Consider the following 26,790-nt stretch of genomic DNA (forward strand, 5'->3'; position numbering starts at 1 on the left):
GACACATTTGTACACATGGTCCCTTGTAGCTCACTATGTAAGAGCATGAAATGGTTAGTGGGTATAATTCAGAACAAAACAGTATGAAAATATAGGCATTAATTAACCCCACCAGCTAAGTGTCTCTGGATTGCTAAATTACATAAATGTGATTACTTTTCTATTCGTATTCTTTCTAATAAGTATGCAACTAACAGGTTGATATTTTAAATGGCAGGAATCTTGAGCAGCTACTGGGTATCATAATCACTTGGCACTTCAAGTGATCTGGTGATATATTCTTGTTGATTTAAAACAACTTGGATAACGGAATGGATTTCTAAAACATTATTAACAGAATGTACAAAATATCATGACTATTGCTCAAGCTGTATGGGATATGCTTCTTCAGTTTCCAATAAATTACTATAGCGCCCCCTTTAGGCCAATCAGTATAATTTGTAAATAATGTGTCCTTATTGAGGCAAGTTTTGTCAAAATCGGGACAGTGGTCTCTCAGCTATCACTTGTGACTAGTGTATAAATGGAAAGAGACTAAGTCCCATCCCCATTTCCATTGTTGGGGATCAATTAATGAACACAAAATAATGATAGCTGTTTAGTTATTTAGCAGATATTTTCATCCAGAGCAACTTACAGTTAACGCATTCATCAAGATATATATAGCAGAAGCAACCACATATCACACTCTGAATATAATGTACACATTTTCTTTGTCCAAAAATATATTTTAATAGAATCTTGGAAAGCTACCAAAAATCTATAATTCCTGATAAAAAAATAACTTAAGTGTGGAAACTCTTCACATATACACAGAACCCCTTACAATAGTACAGGAAACTACAGATCTTTCCTTCTCATGCAGAACATGTAAAACAACCTGTGGTCTTTAACCCAGAGCCTTACACAGGACACATAGACAGACAGTATGTTTAGAGCATTGAGCATTGTCTTACATGCGTACGTATGGACAGCTTGTGAGACAATGAAGGTCGGAGACCAGAGATAAGAGGAGATGGGGAGAGCAGAGTGGTCGAGAGACTACAAGGAGGATGTGTGAAAGAGGCCAACAGAGGATACAAAGGAGAACATTTATGACAGGAAAGAATGAGAGGGCACAACAAAGTAAATGGGGGGAGATTAGAGTTGAGACAGTAGAGAGTAGACGAGAGACAGAATCTAGAAGAGGAATTTGGGATGGGTTACCTCTATGCACTGCAAAGCCCTGTCTGTCTCTCTCTCTCTCTCTCTCTCCAGCTGCCACGCTGAGCAGCACATCTGGCTTGGCTGCCTTGCTGCCTGCAGCCTGGACTGTGCACACATGTGCGAGTGTCAGCGCCTCGGTCACCACTTGGCAACTGCTCTGGCCCAGCGCTGAGGTTGCCGGGAAACAAATGACTGAAATATCTACCCAGCTTTGGTCCACATGCCGGGCCTGCACAGAACTGAACAGTACGTGACCAGACCACAAGTTTCTCCCTCTTCGCCTCGAGCCCACACTCCCCCCTTCAGGGGATTCAAACACACACGCACGACTGAAAAATCCCAGGATTTTAAGAGAATAAGAGACAGAAAAATAAAAGTGCTTTGGTCTGATCCCTTAGCAAATAAAATTCCTGAATGCCAAATTTCTTGGAAGTCCAGGCGAAGAGTTCCACTCGCTCCTCTGTGTTGGACATCTTATGAGCTGGGAGGATGTCTTGGGATGGCGCGTACAGACGCTAGAGTCCCCTCAAAACACAGGAAAAACCTTCATACAGACCATTCAACTCAATGGGGACTGAAAAGTCTCGGTAAATATGGAGAGAAAAGTGGAACATAGGCTCACTCTCAAATTGCATACTTGCATACTATATAGTATGCCACATTAGTATACGAGAAGATTAGTATGTCCCAAACCGTATTATGCTGAAAATGGTATGCTGAGAAAATGTCAGGAAAATCCTACTAGAATAGCTGAACTTGAATGTTTGAATGTGATGGGTTAATTCTGAATTCTGAATTTACAGCCACATCCCCAGGTATAAGAGGGTGTGCACACTTATGCAACCAGTTTATTGTAAGGTTTTTATATTTCATTTTTCCCCCTTGAAGATTTCAGTTTGTTTTTCAATTGAATTATTCACATTATAGGTCACATTCAAATGGGAAAAAGTTCTGACATGATTTATCTTTGTCTGTTTTTTTTACATCACAAGAACCTGGCATTTTAACAGGGTTTGTAGACTTTTTATATCCACTGTATATAGATAATTATTGTATCAATGTCATTCATGAATTAAAGAAAAACTATTGTTTTTGTGCCATGAAATTAAATAGTTTTGGCAGTGAAAAGTTCATCTTCAGTCTCGCAAGCAATTGTTCAATTCTTATGACTATTCCAAGTAGTAAGCTAGTAGATACTCATAGGCCTATAACTGGCTTCTAAGCTAGTAAAACGGCCAGTGGCAAAAGCCATACAATTCATATATGCTATTTGTGGTGGAATAAAATTTAATAAGAAACGTTAGTCAGTTTAGCACAATGCTTAATTGTCTCTAGCTAAATATTCAAACTTGGTGTGATGTTAATGCGCAACAAAATGATCTAATGTCAATTTTATGACGTGGTAATATGCCCCAATCAGTCCCAATACTGGCATACTAGCTTACAACAGTATATATTAAACAGTACGTAACTCATCATCATCCGTGAAGTATGTACTTGTAGTACGTAGTAGTATGTAGTATGCGATTTGAGATTCAGCCCTAGATGTAAGCCACAAAGATCCTCTTGCCTCCGTAACCACAGTCTGTCCTTTCCACAGAACATGTGGTGATGAAACATCCAATGTCCAGTCACAAGCTACACATTAAATAAAGTACAGTGTCTTCAATCATTTTGAACCGGCCAAAGATTTCACTGACAGAACCTAACAATATGACAAATAAACTAGCCCAATTATGAGGCGCTGCCCTACAGACGATCAAATCATACTTCAAACCATTCTTCTTCATGTCTTACCCACACACAGAGGACATCAGAAGGACATCATGACACAACCTCCTGACGTTACGGGGACATCCCAACGACAAAATCTGGTTTGTAGGGTTATGACTGGCTTTTGTCAAATGACACAGTTGGCATTAAGCTGCCAATTGCTATGGCCAAGCACTAGTTGATGCCTAACGTGTGAGTGGTGTGTCAGTGAGACGCAGAGCGTGTGGACAGCGGCGTAGACTCGGCGGTCCTGGGCCAGCTGCCAAACCAAAATAAGAGTGATCACAGATGAGGTTCTGCTCTAGACCTTTATGACAATGAGTAAGTGCTCCGCCGCTGGGACCTCCCTCATAATGACACACTGGAGCAATCCACATTTGTTTCCCCCAAAGGCATATCTCCCTGTCATCCACCCTGACCAAAGAAGAAAAAGGACACAAAGCATTGCACTGACTCAACGCAACACGTTCACACGTATTACATAAAATGGTGAACGGAGGACTTACGTGAGTGCGTCCTAAGTGGAGGAGCTGAGTGAAGAAGCAGTCCAAACAACACTCCGACAGATCAACAATGTCGCCACGGCATTCCACACAGGGGCCAAGGTAATAAGGAGCCCAGACAAATCAACATGAGAAACGTTATCCTCAGGCTTCACTGTCCAATGCTGGACAATGAATAGATACAATCCTGGTCTATTTTCCTTTTCGAGAGGTATTCTCCAGGTTGATTTGAAACTCTATCCTGTGAATAAGATCCTTGGGGGACCTCCGTCTGGCCAACCTCTGGATTATTGAGGAGAGAAGGGGAATAATAAAAAAGGGGCTTTGCAGCCAATTACCACGTAGCCGTAAAATGAATGCCCAGCAGTCACACAGTACACTGTCATGGCTTTAGCAGACAAAACAATGATGGAGCAAGTTGGCCCACTCTACTCCACTGGTATGGAGAGTGAAAGGGATGGGAAAAGCAGTCCGGGTCTATCACTCCCAGAAGACGCCAATGAAATACTTACTTACACATATACAGCACATATACAGCACACACACACACACACACACATGCTCACATATCCCACACAGAGTGCATGTACACTACTTCTTCACCCAACTGCCCCTGTTTAGACACTTGTGTGTGTCTTCCGTTCACATTGTCCGAGCCTCTTACGTCGTCCGAATATCCAATAGGGTTCACAAAGTATCCGCTCGGACTAATAAGTGAAATAAGAAATCCATCGCCTTTAAATGATACAGGGCAAATGGACGTGGTAGAGTGTCTGGTCGGACTTACTTTGGCGGGGCCTGCAGGGTCCGTTCCAGTCTGAATCATGACCCCCGGCTGACATGTGAGACGAGCAGCACACACAGTCCTCTACCTGAGAGACAAAGAGGGAGACTGTGTGAGAAGGAGATGGTGAGCTATCCATTCAATGTCAATGAAATGCACCTTTTTTTTTTTTTATGAGTGTGTTTACTGTCTGTATTATAGGGACTTCCTGGTGCCGCACCCACTACGCTAAAGTTCAACGGGGGAGTTCCATCGGTTTAAAATGGTCATCCAGACCTTCTGGGACCCACGCGGTCGGCACACTGCATGAGAGAGCTCCCCTGGCTTTTAGGAAACGACCTCGTTCAGCACGGTTCCATAAGTGAACGGCGTGTTTGGTCATGGCTGACTGTCAATGTGAATCTCAGGTCTGTAAAAGCCCATTAAGGTTAACCAGCAGGGCAGCAGAGATAGGCACATCTCCCACCCTCCATGGGCTTTCCTTGCCTTCCCCCTACCACCGGACACATCTGGGAGCCATCAGGGTAAAGACAGCGGCCCTGTGGCCACAGAGAGTGTTCTGGCTGTAATTACTTATAAAAGCATGTTAATCATAGGCTGGGCCCAGAAGCCACCGACGCACTTGTTTATAATTTATATTACTTTAAGCAACGGGATGCTCTGATTATCCTGGGTCATTGCTTAATCACCACTGTCATAGTGAAATAAGCCTGGGACAACAACCAGTTAACCTTAGGAGTGACAATATCATTGTATGGGAGTCATCGCACTGAGTCAAGTATTTGTCATCTTTTCATTTTAATGAATAAAAAAACTGCAAGGCATGGCTTCAAATGGAAATGTATTTCTGACATTCAATTTTGTAACTTAACACTGGTCCATTACAACAAGATGTTAATCCGGCCACTTTATAACACCAAATGGGAGCTAACCAGCTGTAGCCTACAATACTAAATGCAATATTTCTTTAATAAGCTAAAAATGCATTGCATTCACCTCATCACAATTAACAAGAGAAGCAAGAACTGCCCTGTTCCTCAAAGAGTCGGATATCTAAGCCAAGAATTTCTTGCAACTTTCTCAAAACATTCTCTAACTATGGCCAAGTTTGACAAACTGTTCCACCATAATAAGAAGTGGAATGAGATAAGTGTGGCAGAGTTGGATGGGAGGGGTTTGTGGAGAGGTGGGATGGGAGGAGGCTGCGAAGGGGGGGTGAGGAGTTTGTGGAGGGGGGGGTGACAGGAGGCTGTGAAGGGGGGGGTGAGGAGTTTGTGGATGGGGGGTGAGAGGAGGCTGTGAAGGGGGATGAGGAGTTTATGGAGAGGTGTGATGGGAGGAGGCTGTGAAGGGGGGTGATGAGTTTGTGGAGGGGGGGGTGGGAGGAGGCTGTGAAGGGGGGGGTGAGGAGTTTGTGGAGGGGGGGTGAGAGGAGTCTGTGAAGGGGGATGAGGAGTTTATGGAGAGGTGTGATGGGAGGAGGCTATGAAGGAGGGGTGAGGAGTTTGTAGAGGGGGTGATGAGAGGAGGCTGTGAAGGGGGGTTAGGAGTTTGTGGGGGGGGGGCTGTGAAGGGGGGGTGAGGAGTTTGTGGAGGGGTGGGATGGGAGGAGGCTGTGAAGGGGGGGTGAGGAGTTTGTGAACGAGTGAGATGGGAAGAGGTTGTGAAGGGGGGTGAGGAGTTCATGGGGGGGGGTGGGAGGAGGCTGTGAAGGGGGGGGTGAGGAGTTCATGGAGGGGGGGGTGAGGATTCTGTAAAAGTTTTTTGTTAAAATGTTATCTATGTGGAAAATAAAACAAGATTAAGCAATTTAAAACAGCTATAATTGTAGAAATACATTCGCTTGATGGAGAACTGTTCTAAGTACAAAACATGCAGTGCATTTATCTACATGCCCCAATTCACTTTCACAGAACCTATAATGAACTATGGGTGACATTCCTGATTTTGAATGTGTTAGGTGTAACTGGTAAGCTGGGTGATAGCTACTGACATTCCTTGATGGGTCAATTCTGCTCATTTTGCTAATAAACCCCCTAAGTTGGGAGCCCCAGGTCTACAGACATGTTGCATTGACACTTCACCGCAACTATGTAAGAGCACAATATTGGTATCCTCAGATGTCCTAACCCTGAAAGTTCAAGAATGGGACAAGACGGCAGCCATTTCGGTCCGTCAGAGAGAAATAAATGTTTAACTGGAATTAACTGCAGTTCACCATTACAGCACACAAAGAGCAGAGAGCAATGGCACACAGAGAACAGAGAGAACACTGCAACACATTCTAGAACACCCACGGACGACAGCCACCACAGAAAATGCAGACCACATACAGACACGCATACACCCCCCCCCCCCCCCCCCCCCATTAAGGCCAAGTTGTAGTGTGAGTGACAGGCAGAACCAGGGAGGACTATGGGTAGATTTGTGCTGCTGCTGCTGCAGCCAGTGGCATGTAATTTCAGCCAGAGCACTTATAATTATCTCCTGTTTTCTTTGACCAAAATAAAACTTTCCAAAGACTAAAAACGCCCCAGTCGAAGAAAAGAGTGGTGAGTGACATCATGACCAAGTAATGGATTTTAAAGTGGCTCAGGTTTAGTTTGAGATTAACAACCACTCAATATCATACGGATGCAGTATGTGAAAAGGACAGATTTCTTGGTCAACAAATTGCCTTGGTTACTATGAATTATTTTCACTACAAATTTTATTTTAGGTCCAACTGTTATGATTATTTAACCATATACAGTGACTTAAGAATTATTGGACTGAAAAAGGTTATGGATTATTTTAATTTTTTTATCAGCTTGATCTGACACTACAGATTTGGACAACACATTTTGGCATGAGCTTCATTTAGTACCTTGTGCACCCTCTCCTTGCCAAGATAACATAACTGAGTCTTCTGATGTTAACGATGGGATGGGACACCATTCAACAACACCGATCCTTCAGAGTCCTTGGTCTTCATTTGTAGTCTCCGCCTCCGTTCCCCCCACAGGTTATCAATGGGGTTCAGGTCAGGGGACTGGGACCTGTGTTGGAAGGTCCAACAGCCAAGGCCACTGAATGGGGCAGCACAAAAGTCACTGTCCCACAGTTAGATGCCTTACTGTGGGACTCAAGTTCTAATCCTGTACTGGATTACAGCAACTCACAACTGGTATGGCTGCCAGAGTGTGCCATCAAACCCGGCCAATTAATCCAGAATGGCGTGGCCCACCTGGAGTTAAGCCTTGTCAAGTTCACTAGTGTCATCCTGCTCCTCTGCACGCTCAAATGTCTGAAAGCTTTCATCCACTACAAGACCATGGCACTTGCCCATGGAGCAGAAAGGGGAGTTTTCCCTCCTTACCTTCATGCAGTGCTAATACCCTACATCCCAACCCAGGCTCTTTGTTCAGCCACTTCTGGGCTCTTGGCGTTCCTGCCCCTACAGAAATGCAGCATCAAATCTGCCCAGTGTAAACACTTACCAAGATTGGAACCAGGATTTTCTGTGAACTAACGCTTGTTATTCCTGGTTGAGTAAGCAGAGTGATATGAACCACAACGACATTGGATGTGCTTCACAAAACAGATATCTCACCATTAACTGTCCTGAGTCTGATGGGAGCTGCTGCCATGAAGCAGGGCCTTAATAACACATCAAGACATCCAAATAGCTTATTGGCATGGAGGTGCCAATAATATTCTTGTAGAATCTTTTAAGTCACAACACATTCTCTTTCCTCTGCATGGGGTAAAATCCACTTCCAGGCAGGTTCATCACATATACAGTTGATTTTAACATCTTCACTAATTCTCTAATAGTGGTGATGAGACTTTTCATCTCTGTAACAATTTTCTAAAACAATGCCTTTATGAAGGTCAACAATCTTTAATACTGCAATGGAACAGGAAGTTACGAACGACCATTTAAGAGTTCCTAACAACTCAGTTAAATTTGAATAAATGTAATATATATACACTCCCTGTGGACCGCTAACACAATGACAAGTACATGTTCTATTTCTATATATATATATTTATTTATATTTATATACAGCTCCGGAAAAAATTAAGAACAGGAAATTTTTGAGTGTATATGAATGAAAGGATAATTGTCAACTTTTAGGAGAGCCAATAATCGTGAAAAAATGAACTTCTTGATTAAGCTCAATTAAAGGTTAGATTGCTCATATTGCGCATTTAAAGTTGATAAAAACTATTATTCTTTTATAGCCTTTTTACCTATCTTTACTATGAGGCAGTATTAACACTGCTATCCAAAATCTAAATCTAATTCCACCCTTAAGTATGATTAGACCCTCTTTAAGTCCTTGGCATTGAAAGATCGATAGATCCCTAAAACGAATCAAAATGGCTTGATTAGCTGTGGCGCTCCTGATTGCCATGAGTTATAAATGAACCACAGAACCAATCTATTATTATATTAACAACCAGCATTAGTCACACTGACACTAGTCTTCCGCCCTGTTCCATCACAGTGGTGCCACCATTAGGTTACAGACACCACAAACCTTTCCATTTAATGTTCCATTAGTTGGATAACAAAGGAATATTTGCAACTCCCACGCAAACTATCTTGTTTTAAAGCATTTTGCGGGTTTCAGTCAGAGGAACCCACCCATACTCACTTAAAATACTATTTTATACGTATGTCTTTTGGATGGGACAGACAGAAAGCACAGGTCCGGATCAGCAGTCTCAAGCCTTCTCAGTCGTTTGCATCTGATCAATTCTTTATCTATTTCTTGTTCAGTAGCTGTGCTGCACGGCTAACTGGTTAACAATTGGTTGACAGTGAAACGAAATGAATGTACATCAAAGACATCCTGTACTGCGTGTTGGGAGGCTGCGAACCACAGGTAACTGCCAAAGTATACAGCATAAAGTGCCCTAGAGTGTTGGGTAACCACAAGCCGCCAGAACAACTTCCCTATACCTAGCAAGGACACTACAAATGTCTGACAACTCCACTGAAGGGATGCAACACCATTCCTCGGCAAGAAATTCTATAATTTGGTGTTTTACTGATGGTGGGTGATCTGGCCATGGCATAACACGAGCCGTCAGCTATTTGACCATTCTTTGTAACTGAAGCTCATGCCAAATGTGCCAAAATAATCAACCCACCTTTCAAAATCATTGAGATTTATTCTTCTAGACATCGCAACCAAAATGAAAGGCATCTTGCCCTGCCCAGAATGTTAATTATGGCCCTAAGCTCATGAGATGTTAATTCCACACCTGCGTGAAAGCTCCTGCGTTCAATGTACTGTACATTGTATCCCTCGCTTACTCAAGTGTTTCATTTATTTTGGCAATCACCAGTATGTCTTTCTGGGATGAACTGTGTCTTTGCATTGAGTAGTGGAGTACAACAGTACTTATTAAAGGAATATTGCTTCAGCATATTCCAGCTCTGCAAAACAAGCCACCCAAAGCAATAGAACGGGTGGTCTTATCAGCCTTGCTGTAATAGTCCTTAAAGAATTACACTACTTAGCATATTTTCAGCAAATTAGGCACATGTGGTTACGGAGAAAGGTTGGCTCGCAAATATACTGACAAAGACAGACACAGACACGCACACAGGCACAACGTATTTAACTGTCAGAGAATGTTGGCACGTTGCTCATTGATGTGGGGCTGCATTGGTTTTGCCTAATGTGAATGTTAAAACGCTGTCTAGGAAAAGACACCATTCCGTCTGCTGCTACTTCGGTAGTCTTTGGGAAGATACTGTATATTACGCGTGAAGATGGAGATGACCATGGCGTCGATTGTGCCTAACCTCCCTCAGGCTGTGGTATGCCTCCACCACCAAGCCCAGCACATGCCTATCTGGAGAACGCAACATGTAAATAATTCTATAACGAGGGCCAATCACTTTTGGTTCCTTGGGCTTTTCGCAGTACATGGTGAGCGTCATCTCATCTGGCTGCCTGGAGTCATAAAGCGGAACATTCTAACCCCATACATGCCTGTGGCCCTCATGGTCTCTGTGGTGTTCTCCACATATAGGCTAAAAACAGACAGGGAATCCAACCTTCTCACTCCCTGTGGACCGCTAACACAATGACAAGTACATGTTTCTATTTCTCTCTCAGCTATAGAAGGACGACTGCCTGGTAGAATTTCTCATGATGGAATTGACTGATTGTGTACGAAATCGAATAGAGCTCACCTTGAATCCATCCACCCATCGACCCATCTGGCTGGCTGGCTGGCTGGCTCTATCACTCTCTCTCTCTTTCTGTGTGTGTGTGTGTGTTTGTGCGTGCGAGCGTGCACGCATGTATGTCTGTCCTTCCCTCTCAATCTGGTTGGCTGTTTGTCTATCTGCATGTCTTTTTGTCAGACTTGCCGGCTGTGTGTCTGTCTGACTGTCTGGCCATGTGTGTGTGTGTGTGTGTATCTGGATGTGTGCCTGTCTGGCTGGCTGTGTGTGTCTGCATGTGTGTGTGTGTATCTGGGTGTGTGCCTGTCTGGCTGTCTGTCTGTGTGTGTGTGCATGTGTGTGTGTATCTGGATATGTGCCTATCTGTCGGACTGTCTTGCTGGCGGTGTGTGTGTATCTGTTTGTCTGTCTGGATATCGGACTAGTAATCTGTCTGTCTGTGTGCATAACTTCACACAAACTTAACCAATACACAGACAATCAGATCATGTGCAGAGAAGCTATATCAGTTCCATGAGTTTAGCTGGAATGGTGGAATTTAAGCCTGGGGGAAAATAACTGCATTTAAGGCTTCATGGAAAGCTGTAATAATATCATTGCTTTGACTCCACCTATGTATGCATTGGGTTTTTCTAGAGCATTGTGCCAAATTATTCAGGCTCTTCAGCTAGCCACAAATGTCTTTCATTTGAAATGTAACAGCGTCAGTATGCTGAGAGGGTAAGCAAGAATACAGTGTAATTACTCACCACAAAAAGGGATTCATATCTCACCCAAAGAAAAGCATGTGACACTTAACATAGACGATTTGGCTGCACTGAAAAGCAAATTCAGTTTGAACGGATAAGTGAAATTGTATGCACCCACAAAAGGGATGTGTGTGCTACATTAAATCAGAAAGCTGCATGCTTTTGGTCATCAAGACATCAAATCTGTGTGTATGACTTATACAAATAAAAGGTAAAGCACAACTGTAGTTACAGCACCCATAACACCAGTGAGATATTCTCTGGCATATTCTGACATTGCTGTTATGATCTCCCCAAAAACATGTTTCTCAGGTAGTAACAGGTGGACTGCTGGCAGGACCAAAGTCTTGTAACTTCCCTACCAATCTAATAGAACATGTCCAGCTTTCACCGCCTCTGACTGGAGCCAAGATGTAAGAACAGTAAATACTGATGTTAGCCAACCAGGTGAATCAATCCACCGAAGAGGAGAGGGAGAGATGGGAAAGGGGGGGTGCCCTGCTGTGAAAAGAGGTGATTACTTACAGGTGGTTTGAGCTCTTCTCCTTTCCCTTTACTCACTCATTGAATTTCAGCAGATGACTAATATCTGACTGGACTTCCTCTCATTATTACAATAAATCAGCTCTTTTTATGCACTACATTCTCCACCCTGAGTTGTAGATCTCTATTTTGTGACAGTATAATGACTTCTTTGAATAGTCCCGAGTAGCCTGAATAGTGTAGGTCACTAAACATTTAATGTAATTTAAAAAATTCTGTGGTCAGTACATTTATTTTAGGGTTGTGTCTGCGAATCTGGCTTCTCTCCGACCTTTTGGAAAAGTAATCCCTGGTGCTAAAAAACAGAATATAGATTATGTGAAGTGTCTGGATTATGTTCTGTGCATTTAGTAATCTTCTATACTCTCTTTATGTAAGCTGTGTTTGTTTCCCCTCCATCATATAGATCACTTGCTGGGGACAATAAAAAGGCACTCTGTAACAAAATGCAATGCCACAGTTGACTCAGGTTTTGACAGAGCATGCAAATGGCATGCTGACCACAAGAATGTCCACTAGATCTCCAACTTAATTTAAGAAGAATCTGGGAGTTCTTGCAACCAGCCTCACAACCACAGCAGCTTCTTCACCTGCTGGATCATCTAATACCAACCATCCGGAAAAGCTGATTAACGGCCAAAGAATTTCCTCACAAACGTTTAGAAACCATGTCGGGGAAAGTCATCTGAGTGCTCGTTTTCCTCAGTATGATCAGTTCGCCATCCTAACTAACTAATTGGGCATTTGCTCACCTTCAGTGACCACTGACATGATGCTTCTCTCAAGGACCAGGTTTCATCTGTGAAGTGTGTTCTTTACAGAGGTGTGTTCTTTACAGAAGTGTGTTCTTTACAGATGTGTGTTCTTAACAGATGTGTGTTCTTTACAGATGCAACCCAGTTTCATTTGTAACGGGCACATGGCCAACAGCGTAATGCTTGTTGAGTTTATATGTCTGGTTAGTCTGAGACTCCTTTCATTGCAGTTATGCTTAAATGTTTTGGTGTTGCTTGCTCTTTAGGATTTTAGGCTGGATACCTTCATGAGCACCAAATGAGGGGTATTGTACAAAACAAAGTATTCAATGATTGGATCATCTTTAACCAACCATATTTTCAAAGCCAAAAATAAACATCTGTGGTAGTAGTGTAATGCTTGGCTGCAGCAAGGATTTTGGATAGCCAGGCAAGGTATTTTTTCACAAAGAAACACTTTAATGAAAGTAGCAGTTTTTAGATAGAAGTCTAAATAGAAATATTAAAAACAATTATTTGAGATGACCACCAGAAATAACCAGTAATAATGGGTAGTCTGCCTAGACAGGTAAAAATAGTTATAAATTGCTGAGATGTATTTTCTTTTGAGGACATAAGCTCAAGAGCATGGAAGAAATATTTTTAAAACAAAGCTTTAAATGTTTTGGAAGGTTATATACTGTAATAACATTTAGACTACAGCAGACTTTCATTTTAAATTAAATGTATTTGTATAACTGTAAAATATGATCATACTTAGTGACCGTACAAAATTGGCAACATTTTAAGTGATCACAAAAACTTCTGTTCTAAACAATCCCATTCACATGTTCACAGACTTGTTACTTCAGCTTTAGGATTCTCTCACTCTGTGACCTAGGGAAAGCTCTCATGCTACAGTACATATTAATTTAGTTAGAACTCCTGGCAGTACTTTGCCTATCAACAGGGATACTTAAGAAGGCTTCAGGAGACATAGACTTGCAGGTAAAATGCACATGAGGGGGTACTTCAGGGGTACTCCTCGCATAGCAAAGTTCCCTTGGTAGTACAGTAACCGAAAAAGTTTGGAAAACACTGATTTAGACCATTTGCAGCCCATACTAAGTTTCAAGTTCATTAGTCACAGTTCATACTCCTCAAGGCAAACCACACAACAACATCCTTAATTGAAAGTTCCTATACGACAATGCTAAGAGATTACAGTAGTAAGACAAATATACAACCATAGCAGCAATGACGATTTTTCAAACATATAAAGTTTGAGTAGTCAGTTGGACAAAAAAGTATAGATTATTTTTGCAGACTAAAGCCTTTTTGAATATAAGTTTTGTAAACTATTTGAATATCCAAACAATAGCCTAGTTCATGTAAAGCTATTGTTGCTATTTTGTCTATAGGTTTTAATTAACATGGTCCCAGCAAATCTGTGAAGTTAAGAACAAAAGTTAAGAATAATAATTAGTCTGGTCTTCATTAAAGTTATTTGAGATGTCAAATTGCCGCCTCACAGTGCAAAAGTATGACCTACTCTTTCCTTCTAAATGTTGAATAGACATTCAGACAAATGATTGCATACACATAAGGGAGCCTAATAACACGCTATTCTGGCATCATCAAACATTTTAATATATTATGTGTTATTTAGTGGTCCGGGATCAGCTGTCGGAAAAATCTATTAAGGCCAGTTTGGGTTGTATAGAAAAATGTGCGCTGATATGTTGGACATCAGGTTGGGTTTGGAACTGTTGTGTCCAAAAAGCAGACACAATCACGATTCTAAAATTGATTGCCTGTTTGTGCTGGGCCGTTGTTTCTAAAGTTTGGCAGTGGCAGAAGCAAAATCTACATAGAAAATCCTGTGCATGCAAGGAACCTCCTCCACACATGTGTAGAAGCTTTGGACTGTTAGCACCAGAGACATAGTATGAGGTCAGAGAAAAGGCTCATCCCAGCCAGTCTGTTTATTTTACCACCTTCTCTGCTAAATGTGATGGCTGAACACTCCTCATCAGGAACAGCAGCGGGACGATTCTTCCCGCAAAGTGTCTAAAATTACAAACTCCAATTTCAGCCAGAAGAGCAGGGCCAGAGTAACCATAGGTTCACAGCAACGGACTCTATCAGTCAGTGGGTTACCCTCGGTGGTGGAATCAAACCCTAGTTATTAAGACTAAATGGACCATCATCACTGACGTGATCTCCAGTGCTGCTCATGCTAGTCTGTTCACCCCGTGCTCTAGTGTCCTGTGGTGTGGTCCAGCAGAGTGCAGGTTCACCACGTGATAAAGGGCATTTAACGGGCGAGGAGCGGCCCATAAAGCATTAGCCTGGCCCCGGTGCAGGTCCCAGCCACAGGGCAGACGCTGGCCTCTCAGCAGATCAGCCACCCTCCTGCAAGCAATCAGCCGTGACGTTGCGCTGAGCAGGAAATCTAAAATTAGGTTTTACTACCTATAATGGGAGATTTACGCGATGGTTTAATTCGCAAAACTTGGGGCGAAGAAACTGCACTTTGCTGAACAAAAACAAAAGCACTGGCTCTGTTTATATGTTGGGGCTGAGGTAGGGGGGGCAGAGGGAACACAACTTCTGTGTGGTAAAGACACCGGTGGGCATATCACTGTAAGCGAATGTTAGTGCCAGGTCTCGCTCACATATTGTACACCGACAACACACTAACTAGCAGGTTCCCTCTGCTCTCACAATCTCAAACACCATACACACATGCACAAACACACAGGCATCACACAAATATCACACACACATGTACGTGTCGCGCACACATCGCACACGTATCACCCACACATGGACGCGTCGCGCACACACTAACTCACACACGTTTTCAATTAGTCAGACAGGCCTGTGCTGTGTCTGTACAGGGCCAAGTGTGGGGTTTACCACCTCATTCCTCCCCACTGGTTCAGCCAGGCCTTTACGGCCGTCTACAGCGCCATTCCTTCACTTTTATACGGTAGCAGCCTGCATTCTAATGTGTCACAGTGGTGTTTGTGACTCTGCTGCACTCCAATTCACACATAAACGTGTATGCGCACATGCACATGTGCACAGTCAGCTACATTACCTAGACCCAGGCACAGACACACAGTCAGCTACATTACCTAGACCCAGGCACAGACACACAGTCAGCTACATTACCTAGAACCAGGCACAGACACACAGTCAGCTACATTACCTAGAACCAGGCACAGACACACAGTCAGCTACATTACCTAGAACCAGGCACAGACACACAGTCAGCTACATTACCTAGAACCAGGCACAGACACACAGTCAGCTACATTACCTAGAACCAGGCACAGACACACAGTCAGCTACATTACCTAGACCCAGGCACAGACACACAGTCAGCTACATTACCTAGACCCAGGCACAGACACACAGTCAGCTACATTACCTAGAACCAGGCACAGACACACAGTCAGCTACATTACCTAGAACCAGGCACAGACACACAGTCAGCTACATTACCTAGAACCAGGCACAGACACACAGTCAGCTACATTACCTAGACCCAGGCACAGACACACAGTCAGCTACATTACCTAGAACCAGGCACAGACACACAGACAGATACGCACAAGGTGCTGATGTATGTACTATAAATTACTGCATCACCTCTTATACTCAAAACTTAACATATTGTACATAATGTAAGTCATCTTATGTAGATTTTGTGTATTCAGTCCATAAGTTGTCTTCCACTAGCAGCATCTTTACACTGATACTTTGTCCTGAATAATTCTAAACATTCTGAAGTAGCATACTTAACATTCTGATTTAAAATATGTCACATGAATGATTAAGGAACTGAGGTGTTTGACAGTTAGGAACATTTGTGCTTATCCTTCTTCCGTGTGCACATTGCTGTGTTTTTAATATAGATAAATACGTTTATTAACAATTCACAACAACCAAATAAGAAATTGTTAAAAACTGAATGAAAACATCTGAGAAAAATCAATACCATCCCTTGACTTCATGACCATTGTAGAAGAAAACATCTATATGAACATTAAATGCTGCATGTTATTGTTGACCACCAGATCTTGCTAATGTACATTATTTTAAAAACTCAGAGTCATGAAGTCACAGCAGAGGCTCTCTTCCTTTTCCCCTGAAAACTGGAGGCATGTGATGTTAGCCAACCCAGTTGAGGGCGACTGCCAGGATATGATATTGCAAACATAACACACCCACATCAATCCACACTCAAGAATCAAATCTTGTTTTCAATAATGAGCAGCAAAAAAAAAATAATCACACAGGGAATCATTGAGTTCAGACGCTCTTTAAGGCCCATTTTACCATTCAACCCACACAGGCGCATAGATTTGCTGTTGTTTTGTAAGCTTGTCTTTGTGATTTATGCAGTGAGGACAGTTTCTGCAACATCTGGTTTGCTCCTCTATCGTATCAAAATGTAGATCTCCATTCCAAAGGCAACATTTAACACTGGGTTGCCAGGTCTTTTCCGGCCCATGTGTCACATCTTCTGAATTAGGATTTGGCTGAACATTTACCAAGTATACTCTGTTTCTGGGTAAAATAACTGATCCCATGGTCCAAGTGACTTTCACTGCACTTAATTCGTTTCTCCCTATTCATAACATGTTACTTATGTTATGTTACTTATCTATCTTTCTTATCTCTATTGCAACGTAATAGAAATAGAGATGTGTTGATACCTCATGTAATTCACATTTTTCAGATTAGATCTTTGTGATTCCGAGAATATGCAGTGGATTTTACATGAATTTAGGTTGTGGCTCTGAAATGGCCATTCAAGGATATTTAGCTTTTCATTCCTTAGTCACTCCACTGAAACTTTGGCTGGGTGCTTCTCGTGGTTGTCTTGCTGAAAGGCAATTCTTCTGTCCCTGGTTCACTTTTCTTGCAGAGGGCAGCAGGTTTTATTCAAGAACTGTTCTGTACATTGCCCTATTCATTTTTCCTTCTATCCTGCAAATTGCCTCAGTCCCTAATGATAACAACAATCCCCATAACATGATGCTGCCACCAGCGTATATCACAGAACGGATGGTAATCTGTGGGCGATGAGCCATTATGGGTTTGCACCAAATGTAAGGCTTTGCATTTAGGCCAGATATTTACATATCTGAGCAATGGCTTCTTCTTGCTACTGTACCAAACAAGCCAGATATGTGGAGGGCTTGGCATATTGTTGGGACATCCACAAAAGCCTGTAGCTTTGTCATCTTGGTAATTACCTACCCATACCCTGACCTGTCTTTCCACAACTTAGTCCCTAAGTTCTTTCAAAAGCGTCTTGGTGCTAATGGTTTAGCATTTGATTTGCCATTCACTACCCAACAGAGGGAACCTACAGAAACGGTTGATTTTATCATAAAAGCATTTAAATCATTTAAATCACCAGTGAATCACAGGTGGAGGCCAGTTAACCTTTTTGAAGGTGATTGGTTACACCTGAGCAAATTCTGGAGCGCTATAACAAGGCGAATGCTGAGTTATCCAATATTTCTGTATTTTTTACATATATTTAAATACATTTATTTTCATTTTACAATAATAATAACAACATTGCCTTTTAAAGTGCGTGGGCACAGTGAGGAGATAGGTGGCATGCAACTTAACCAATGCAACGCTTCCTTACGCACCAGCTGCAATAGTCTGGACATTGAGTACTTTAACATTTAGTAAGTGGTTGGGCTGGTGATGGTGAGGAAAGTGTAATGGGAGTGCTGAGATATGAAATGTGGCAATGTGTATTCCAAGATGCTGGTGAAGCTGTACAGACTCTCTGCACACCCAACAGCAGGGGGAAAAAGACTTAACAGAACATGAGAAGTGCTCAGGAACATCTTCCTGGGCACAGAGGGACAGAGAGACCCATTTTCTGTCATTGCCCTAAGAACAGATCATTGAACTTGTTAGACTTAAGTATACTTTGGTAGCATAATGAACAGAGCTAGTCAGCCAACAAACAATCAAAACCAGAGATCAAATACTTAAATGGCTGGTTTTATTGTGCCGAACAAGAAGTCAAACTTGTCATGTTGGATAATTCTTACATAAATTACTTTGAAACATTTTTGGTCAATAAAGTAGAAACGGTAATTTCATGATGTGATAATTAAACGTTACCAACAACTAGGGGTGTGACTGATAAAAAGTTGTGACATTTCAACGACTGACATACCTAACATTTAGAAATATTTATGAAATGCAAAAACGATTGTGCAAATCTACCTAAGTCCCAGTGATCATTAAAAACTACCATACGGTTTTTGTTACGGGCATACTGTGGTATTTAGCAGAACCGGGGAGACAGGTAAACGTAGTGCTTGTTATTGATCATCTCTTCAAGTGTTGGTCATAACGTTAGAGTAGTCAGATTACTTTAACGGTAACGTGTTAATTATATAATTTAAGTAGTCCTTTACTAGTTAATTTTTTCAAATACCACGCTACTCAATTTCCCTTAATGCAACCAACGTAGCTTTACATAGCGTTTATTTTCTCCAGTAGCAATTGGCAATAAAATGATGCAAAGATGGCAGCACCAGCACTACCTGTTTAAGTTATACACCTACGCTAGGCTCGGCTATTTCAGCGACGATAAGTGCTGCTGTAAGTTGAGCTGCACGATTCTGGCTTGGGAAGCAGAATATTTTGTCTATGTCATTATTACCTTCGCCTATAACTAATCACGGGGTTGCCGTTGGACAACCAAAGTTTGATCCCAAAACATCCTTAGTTGGACAACCAAAGTTGATAGCAAATGAACATCTAAATACATGTTCTGTTTCTAAATGCGTTTATTCTGAATAATTTCAAAACAGATTTAGTAATTATTCACCTCAGAATAAAGCCATGCATCATTAATGGACTATGCACATTATTGCAAATAGATTCCCAATAGCAATGTGCCTACCGTTCTCTTTTTTGAGAAAGCATGTTGATCAATGTAGAAGGCAGCTGTGTTTTTTGTTCTTCATTGTTCATTGCAATTAATCTCTCTAGTATTGAAGTCTGTACATATAGGCGGCTGAATAAGCCTGGCCTGAAAATGTGGATCACACTTGCAATACAAAATAATTGATTGATTTAAGAGATTCTTGATCAAAGAACTAAACCCAAATATTGTTTCTCATTATGGTATATGATTACTTCAGATGGGATTGGTCATGCTTGCTGTATAATGATTGATAATGTTATATGCTGGAGAGTGACACTGACTACGCAATACCTGCTATGTAATTATACGATAACCCATTACATGTCTGCCATCTGGGCATAAGTGACCAACTTTTAAAAGTTTAACGTTCCCCAACATTAATGGTAAGTAGTATTCTTCACACTGAGGGAAGATTACGATAACTAGCTAATATAAATGTTGTCTGTGTGTTTCTAATCTCCATCTCTATTCCAATTATTAGCTAAACCGCAAGACTACCTATTTGGTGTTGTTTCATATCCTTCTCATTATATCTTTTAGTTCTGTAATTTTTATTCCATCTACACTCAATTGGCCAAATTCAGTTAAATCCTAATAATAAGGTATTAACATGAATTTAGTCTTCCATGATGTTGTGATTGGAGGACAAGCAACATGTGCCAGTTGACGTAATCTTTTTTAGGTTTCTAATGATTTTAACAGAAAACCAATAAACATTAAGGAAAATTGACCATGAGTCACATCTCTACAACAACCACTACACCTGTTTGACAATGGTGTTAGCAATAGTTTTGTCAAGGATTTTGTAGGACCAAACCTAGCTCAATTTCAAGCTGCAGATGAAAATGATGCTGCACCATCCCTAAAGTGACCACTGAACTTGAACTCTAACTCGTAAATTCTCTTTATAGGAAATCAACAATGAAAGCACTTTCTCCATTCTGGCCTGGAAAAACAGATTGGATCTACGTTTATATTATATTTATGAAAAAAACAGATCCTTTTTATAATTCACTCCTGTAAAACTGCCTTCAATACTAAGGGATTACAGCTGTTACATATTCTGGGGAATATTTGATGTTATTTGTGAGGAGGAAAAGGAGGCCTTCCCATTAGGCCCTGCACTTTAGTTAAAAAGTTTAAATTGTAAAACCTCTGCTGCACTCCAGAGATGTGACATGATATCAATGATAATATTAGCTGCTTAACATGACTGACATTCAACTGTTGTAAATGCAGGTATAAAACATACATTGTGATACAACATGCACTGCTGTTTATGACATCCTAACTACTGCCGCAACTGTGTGATGTAATTTGAAGTATTTCATGCTTCCATGAGCTTCAGATCTATTATTTGGAAAAATAGAAGTTTTATAATGTTGACATATGTCTGTGTGTAGACTTTTTATATCCACTGTACAGTACTGTGCAAACGACTTAGGCACCTAAGTCGAACTACAGACATTTATTTGGATAGTAGGTGTTTTAATTAAAATAAATATATAGATATGATATAAATATAAATACATTAATATAATATACAGCTGCGGAAAGAATTAAGAGTCCACTGCACCTTTTCCTTTCCAAACAAGTTTTGAGTGAGGAACAGAAGCATTCAATTTGCAGTGGTTTCTTAATTTTAACCCTTCTGTTCCTCACTCAAAACCTTCCTTTTCGACTTTTTTGGAAAGGAAAGAAAAAGGTGCAGTGGTCTCTTAATTTTTTCCAGAGCTGTATATATGTATTACAAATAAACACTTACTATCCAAATAAATGACTTTAGTTCGACTTACAGGTGCCTAAGTCTTTTGCACAGTACTGTATATATTGTTAGAACAACAATGTGAACGTTTCTCTTGGATAGTAGCTACTTGATAAACGATAGGTATTTTCAGCTTTGCAAAGTTGTATCTAACCAGATAGTCAACAAATGCTGAGTAGGCATTCTCACTGTGTGAACTGATAGTGAATGTTAATGTGACTGTTTAACACTTTAAGCATAGCATGATAACATGTTATAACATGGTCAAACAAGGTTAAATAACAAGTGGATAAATTCAATATCTGATCTAGACAGCAAGATGGACATGATGAAATACCTGGTGTGGCACACTGATCAGTTGGAACTGTTAGCTGGCATAAGTGTGTCATAACAGCTGACATGACTTGTCAAAACCTGCCATAACATATTCATAACACTGTCATTATACATATTGTCTGGAAGTATATTTTACCTTACATAATTACTACACCTTAGAGAAACAAACACAATATGTCAAGTCGTGTACTTTCATGGATAACATGCTTGTGTAGCAGTAAATAACATATGCTTGTTTAGCAGACCAGTGTGGTATCAGGTGAGTGGACAGCGATTTTATGTTTCAGAGGCCACTGATGACACTAAAAGCATACCAATACATAGCAAATACTGTACTTTTAAGAGATGCATCTTGGTCTGAGAAGATGCTGTATGAGGTGTTTGTAACTTTTGAGATTATGACCCGCAATGCATTCAATTTAAGATAATGCCTTTTGTGACATGATGATGTGTTAATTGAGTATATCTAAATCAAAAGCTACAATGGTATTCAATATAGTATACTTGACCATAGTCTGAAGACTTCAATTTACCAAAGTGCTCCTATGCAAGGCTGCCTTATTATTGTACCATTGTCCATTTTGTACATTAAGATTTATGTATATTCTTTTCTCAATACTACCTAGAAAGGTGAAAAAATATTCCTTAAAGGGCATGCTCCCAGACCCCCCACATCAAACTAGCTCCCATCTCTGATTGACGCCCTCACAAACTCAAAGCAAAAAAAAGTTATTTTGCTTCAAGGGGAATTAAGTCATATTATATAAAGATGGTCCCTGTCAACTGAGCTATTTACCTCCTGAAATTTGTGGAAAATTACTTTTGACTATACATAGTCAATTCTACACATTCTTTAATATTTAGTTCAAAACTGATTTACACTAATAGAGGATAAAAAGCCAGCACACTACCTATCCTATAAAGGGGATGTTCACCTGTTTTTATATGTGGCCTCGTGTTCACTACTTCTGCGGTTTTGGAGAGCGTTTCTGCACTGATCTTTTTCTAATGTGCATACAAAACACATTTTCATAATGCATTGTATTCATCCATTTTGTTGGCCATGTGAAAGGCAATGCAGGCTTAAATCTAAATGGATTCCTCAAATATAATGAACCAAACGCAATGGGAACTCATTGGGCATCCGGTAATGCTCTACGTTTGAGGGTGCATCAAAAATATTAACCAGTTTTCACAACCAGTCCAGACTTCAGTGCAGTGCTGACATTGGCACGAAAGGACTGAGTTTTGATGAAAAAATAAGTTGCATGTATGTCGAGGTTTGACCCATCGCTGATCTAAATGTTGCTCAAACTTGTTGCTCTGTTTTCATTCTTGGGTAATTCATCATTTTCAGAATTTTTTTTTAATTAGTATAAAGCAGCTTATATTGTCATAATGTGTAATGGTTAATGTTGAATGAACATTAAAAACATCAGGCAAAATTATTCATAAGGCATTCAATGCTGCTGAAAAAACCCACTCAAACATTTCCAACTTTTAATGGTAATGGTAAATATAGTTTTCTGCAATGTTTGAGGTAAAACCTAGATTTGGTGTTGTACTTTGTTATAACAGTAAATTAGATAAGATCTACAGCTGTAAACGCAGACAAAATAGGAAGAACAACATGAATACAGCTGTGAGATCAGTCAGTGATGAACTAATTATGGTTAATCCAGAACTATAAACTTAGGTCTTGGTTCATCAGATACTTGATTACGTCTGTCACAAGTTCACATCATGCCAGTAACTTGTAATTACAACATTCATATGGGAAAGATACACATGAAAACCCCTCCAGCTCTCAACTACTGTGACGTCCTGACGTGACAACTAGAAAACTTTGGTATGATATATGATTCCATCTTTCCAACATACATAATTGCAACAAACATAATTTAATTATCTAATTTTTCATAGAACAGCAACAAATATGAATATGAACAAATATGAGAATATGTTTGTGATCATGTCACCACATACTACTGATCATGTCCCGTGCAGAATAACAGAAGATGGCAAACATTAGCTAATGCAACATGTACGTATTTCCGTAGGACCAGCGAGCAAGTGAAGCTAGCTAGCTAAGATCTCCACCTTGACATTCTTGTGTTTCTTCTGATCTCATAGCACATGAATAATCCAAGTTGTTCCTCTGAAGTAAACAAGTCGTTTCCCCAATCCCTCTGAGCATTATGAATGTGGAATAAGAGAAAACTTTGAAACCAGTAAAAAGCACTTCACCCCTCTAAATCCCAAAATTAGATGCTAAGATTAGCAAAATTGTGATTTTTTTTTCAAAGCACCAAATGCAATTTTGCTCATTATCTCAGTGCATATCGGTTTTGCATGACAAATCAACAATATAGTTTATGTTGATGTAGAAGGTTCACAAGAGATTGGTGGTGAACAATCATTCACATTCTTAAACAAATGTAACACATTGGTTGGTTGGTCATTTCTGTTTTAGTTGCAGTCTGCTTGATCATTTGATGAGCTACTAATCATTGCATTAATAATCTGTTTAAGACAACGTCAATATAGAACGTGTTAATAATTCAAGATGTAACTGTCAGATTCTTTAAATTAGTTTTATATATCCTAGCGATGTAATCTTACACTCACACACCACTAACCCCCTCTTACTTTAAATTTATTCTTTTCAGTAAGTATTTAATCAATAATGACATCAACTAGGAGAATAGCAGGTTAAATCACATATACATATGATACTTTATGTTGGTGTTTAATGTGCTATGGATCTAGCCATCTTGGATAAACTCTAAAAACCAAAGCTTCAAAATGGATTCTTAGGGGGTCCTCGAAATTACCCCTTTTAATGGCTGGTTGAATAGCCTTTTGAATATTCATTTGGGGCTCATATTTTAACTTCCCACTTCTACTTGCAGGCTACACACTGGATACATGGATAACTTTTTTAGTGTGTTGTCTTTGTTCTTAAAAATGTTTCAGAAGTTTTTAACTTAACTTTCCCTAAAATGAAATGAAAATTTTAAAAACAAAATGTAAAAAGTATTACATACAATAATTGTAATTTTTTGCTTTCCCATCAGGGTACGACCTGACGATTCGACCTGTCAACTGTCAACAGTCTCACCGACCATAGGAGCATCAAGCATGTATCATCATCATTGAGCATGCTCAATTCCATCCATTCCTCAAGTTCACTAAAACTTTTTAATAAAGATAAGAGGTATGAGCAAACATTATTATGTACTTACTGAGATAAAATAGCTAGATTACAGCTCCAGGTAAAGAGCGGGACAACTCGATACATATTTTACTAAAGGTTAAGAGAAGTAAAGCAATGACTTACGTTTGGTCGTGAAACTTTGAATCGTTGTTTCTGACAAAAACAGAAGGTGCCACACTGAATAAAAAAAATTAAATGAGGGGATTATGTTTTCTTGTTGTTTCAATGAACTACTCTTCAATCTGGCTCAACGGCATACACTATATCGGAGAAGCGGAGGAGGCAGGCACAACACCACTGCGCACGAGAGGATGGGGCGGGGGGGTGGGGGCACGCAGAGCGGTAGCGCGCAAATCGTTTTCGATACAATTTCTATGATATCTGAATGTTATTTAGAAGTCTGATTATTATTCACCATTATTTAAAGTTAAGGATGCATTTGTTGTATGCATAAATATATACTTTATTTGTAGTACGCATAAAGCTTACATGGCATGTGAAGCTGTAGTATAATAGTATTTATTTAAACAACTTTGTCATTCAATAAAACCTCTATGGTTCAAGAGGTGGAAGAAGAATTGGGTGTATTGTCAGGTATAGGGTGTGACACCAAGGTTACAAAGAACCTCTTAAGAAACTTCAAGGATGCCAGTCGAGGCCGATGTTATTTACTGGTGCAAGAAGACAAAGATTGGTTTGTGCTTAACCAGTTTCTGGAAAGATCTAATTGAGTTTAATGATAACATAATTGTCTTAAATTGCCAACTTTCCAGGCTTAAAAAGTTTCCCACACTTTTTCCATTGCCAAATTCAGAATCAATAATACAAAAAATTATTTATCAAACATTGACAAACTTACAGTATGTAAATAATCAAAAATGCTATAAGAGTCAACTTTTAGTAATTATTATTTCAATCATATCTACTTCAGTGCTCTGTTCTCAAAGTTTAAGGTTTCAAAAGCAAAATAATTTGTGTTTGTGTTCCCAAAACAATGCCATTGTGCAGAACAAACTGGCCTTTGGTGACAGTTTTGGACAGGGTGCAGCACACAGAAGTCTGCTTGTGACGGAGGGGTGTTTTCAATGAAAGCGAAGTTATTTTAGCTCCAGACATGTTTACATTTCTGTGGTCTAGTCTCTAACTTTCCCTCTTTTTTTCCCCTCTCTCATTTCAGAATGCTGCACCATGAGTGAAGGCTCAATCCCTCAGCACCCAGACATTCCTTCAGTCGGCCAAAAAGTAGAGAGGAGGAGGAAGAAAAAAGTATAATATGAAAGAAGCACACACACACACACACACACACACACACATGAACCCCCAGGTCTGGATAAGGGGAGACGCATGGTCACGAAGGGTCCCCTCCTCCTGCTTCTCCATCCTCCCCCTCTTCCCCAAGCCCGACCTCTGTTTGAACACCCTCAATCATTCTGATCCCAGCCCTCTATAACACAGAGGGCGGTTATTGCTTGTGCCAAAAACCCCTATGGCAATTGTTCATTTTCTAAGATGCTCTATTTTACCAGAGTATTGTAATGGTGAGCTAAAGAACTCACATAACCACACCACTAATGTCCTGCTATGTTTGATAGTACATTTCGTAATATATTGTGATCTGATCTTAGAACATGAATTCATATTTGTTAAATGAAGTGTATAAGTGTTAATCACTTGTGGTGTACTTGGTTAAGCTTGTTTAGCTTGCAAGGTTTTCAGAGGAGCAGTTAGCACTTTTGAGACAATTCTATTGGTTCCATTGTGCTCTGCAAGGTAAATCAAGTACCACATATTAAAAGGCGTTTTACTTACATTTGCCGCAGGCTTGCAAAGCATCTATGTTAGGTGTCCTTAATGAAAAACGGCTGTGTAGAATTTCAGTGAAAAGCTGCTGGTACTGCTGTGTTATAAAAGTGTATTATAACATATTAACAAACATACATTCTGATATTAAAAAAAACACTTCTTCAACTTCATAAAAAAATATTTTTACATCTCAAATATTTTACTT

General features: G+C 40.3%; 1 protein-coding gene across 3 annotated transcripts in view; it reads right to left on the bottom strand.

Moving 5' to 3' along the window:
* erg (ETS transcription factor ERG) overlaps positions 1-24,989 on the bottom strand; it is a 74,032-nt gene extending 49,043 nt beyond the window's left edge. For 2 of the 3 annotated variants that reach the window (XM_029120999.2, XM_029120997.2), the window contains exons 1-2: positions 24,906-24,988; positions 4,270-4,354 (exon numbers count right to left, since the gene is read on the bottom strand). In XM_029120999.2, coding sequence (XP_028976832.1) covers positions 4,270-4,308 — 39 coding nt within the window. In that variant the 5' untranslated portion in view covers positions 4,309-4,354; positions 24,906-24,988. Of the gene's footprint in view, positions 1-4,269; positions 4,355-24,905 lie in introns of all 3 variants that reach the window. The other variant, XM_020048487.3, reaches the window with a different exon arrangement.
* Positions 24,990-26,790: the final 1,801 nt, after the last annotated feature.

The sequence above is a fragment of the Esox lucius genome, chromosome 7, assembly GCF_011004845.1.
Source record: "Esox lucius isolate fEsoLuc1 chromosome 7, fEsoLuc1.pri, whole genome shotgun sequence".
NCBI lineage: Eukaryota > Metazoa > Chordata > Actinopteri > Esociformes > Esocidae > Esox > Esox lucius.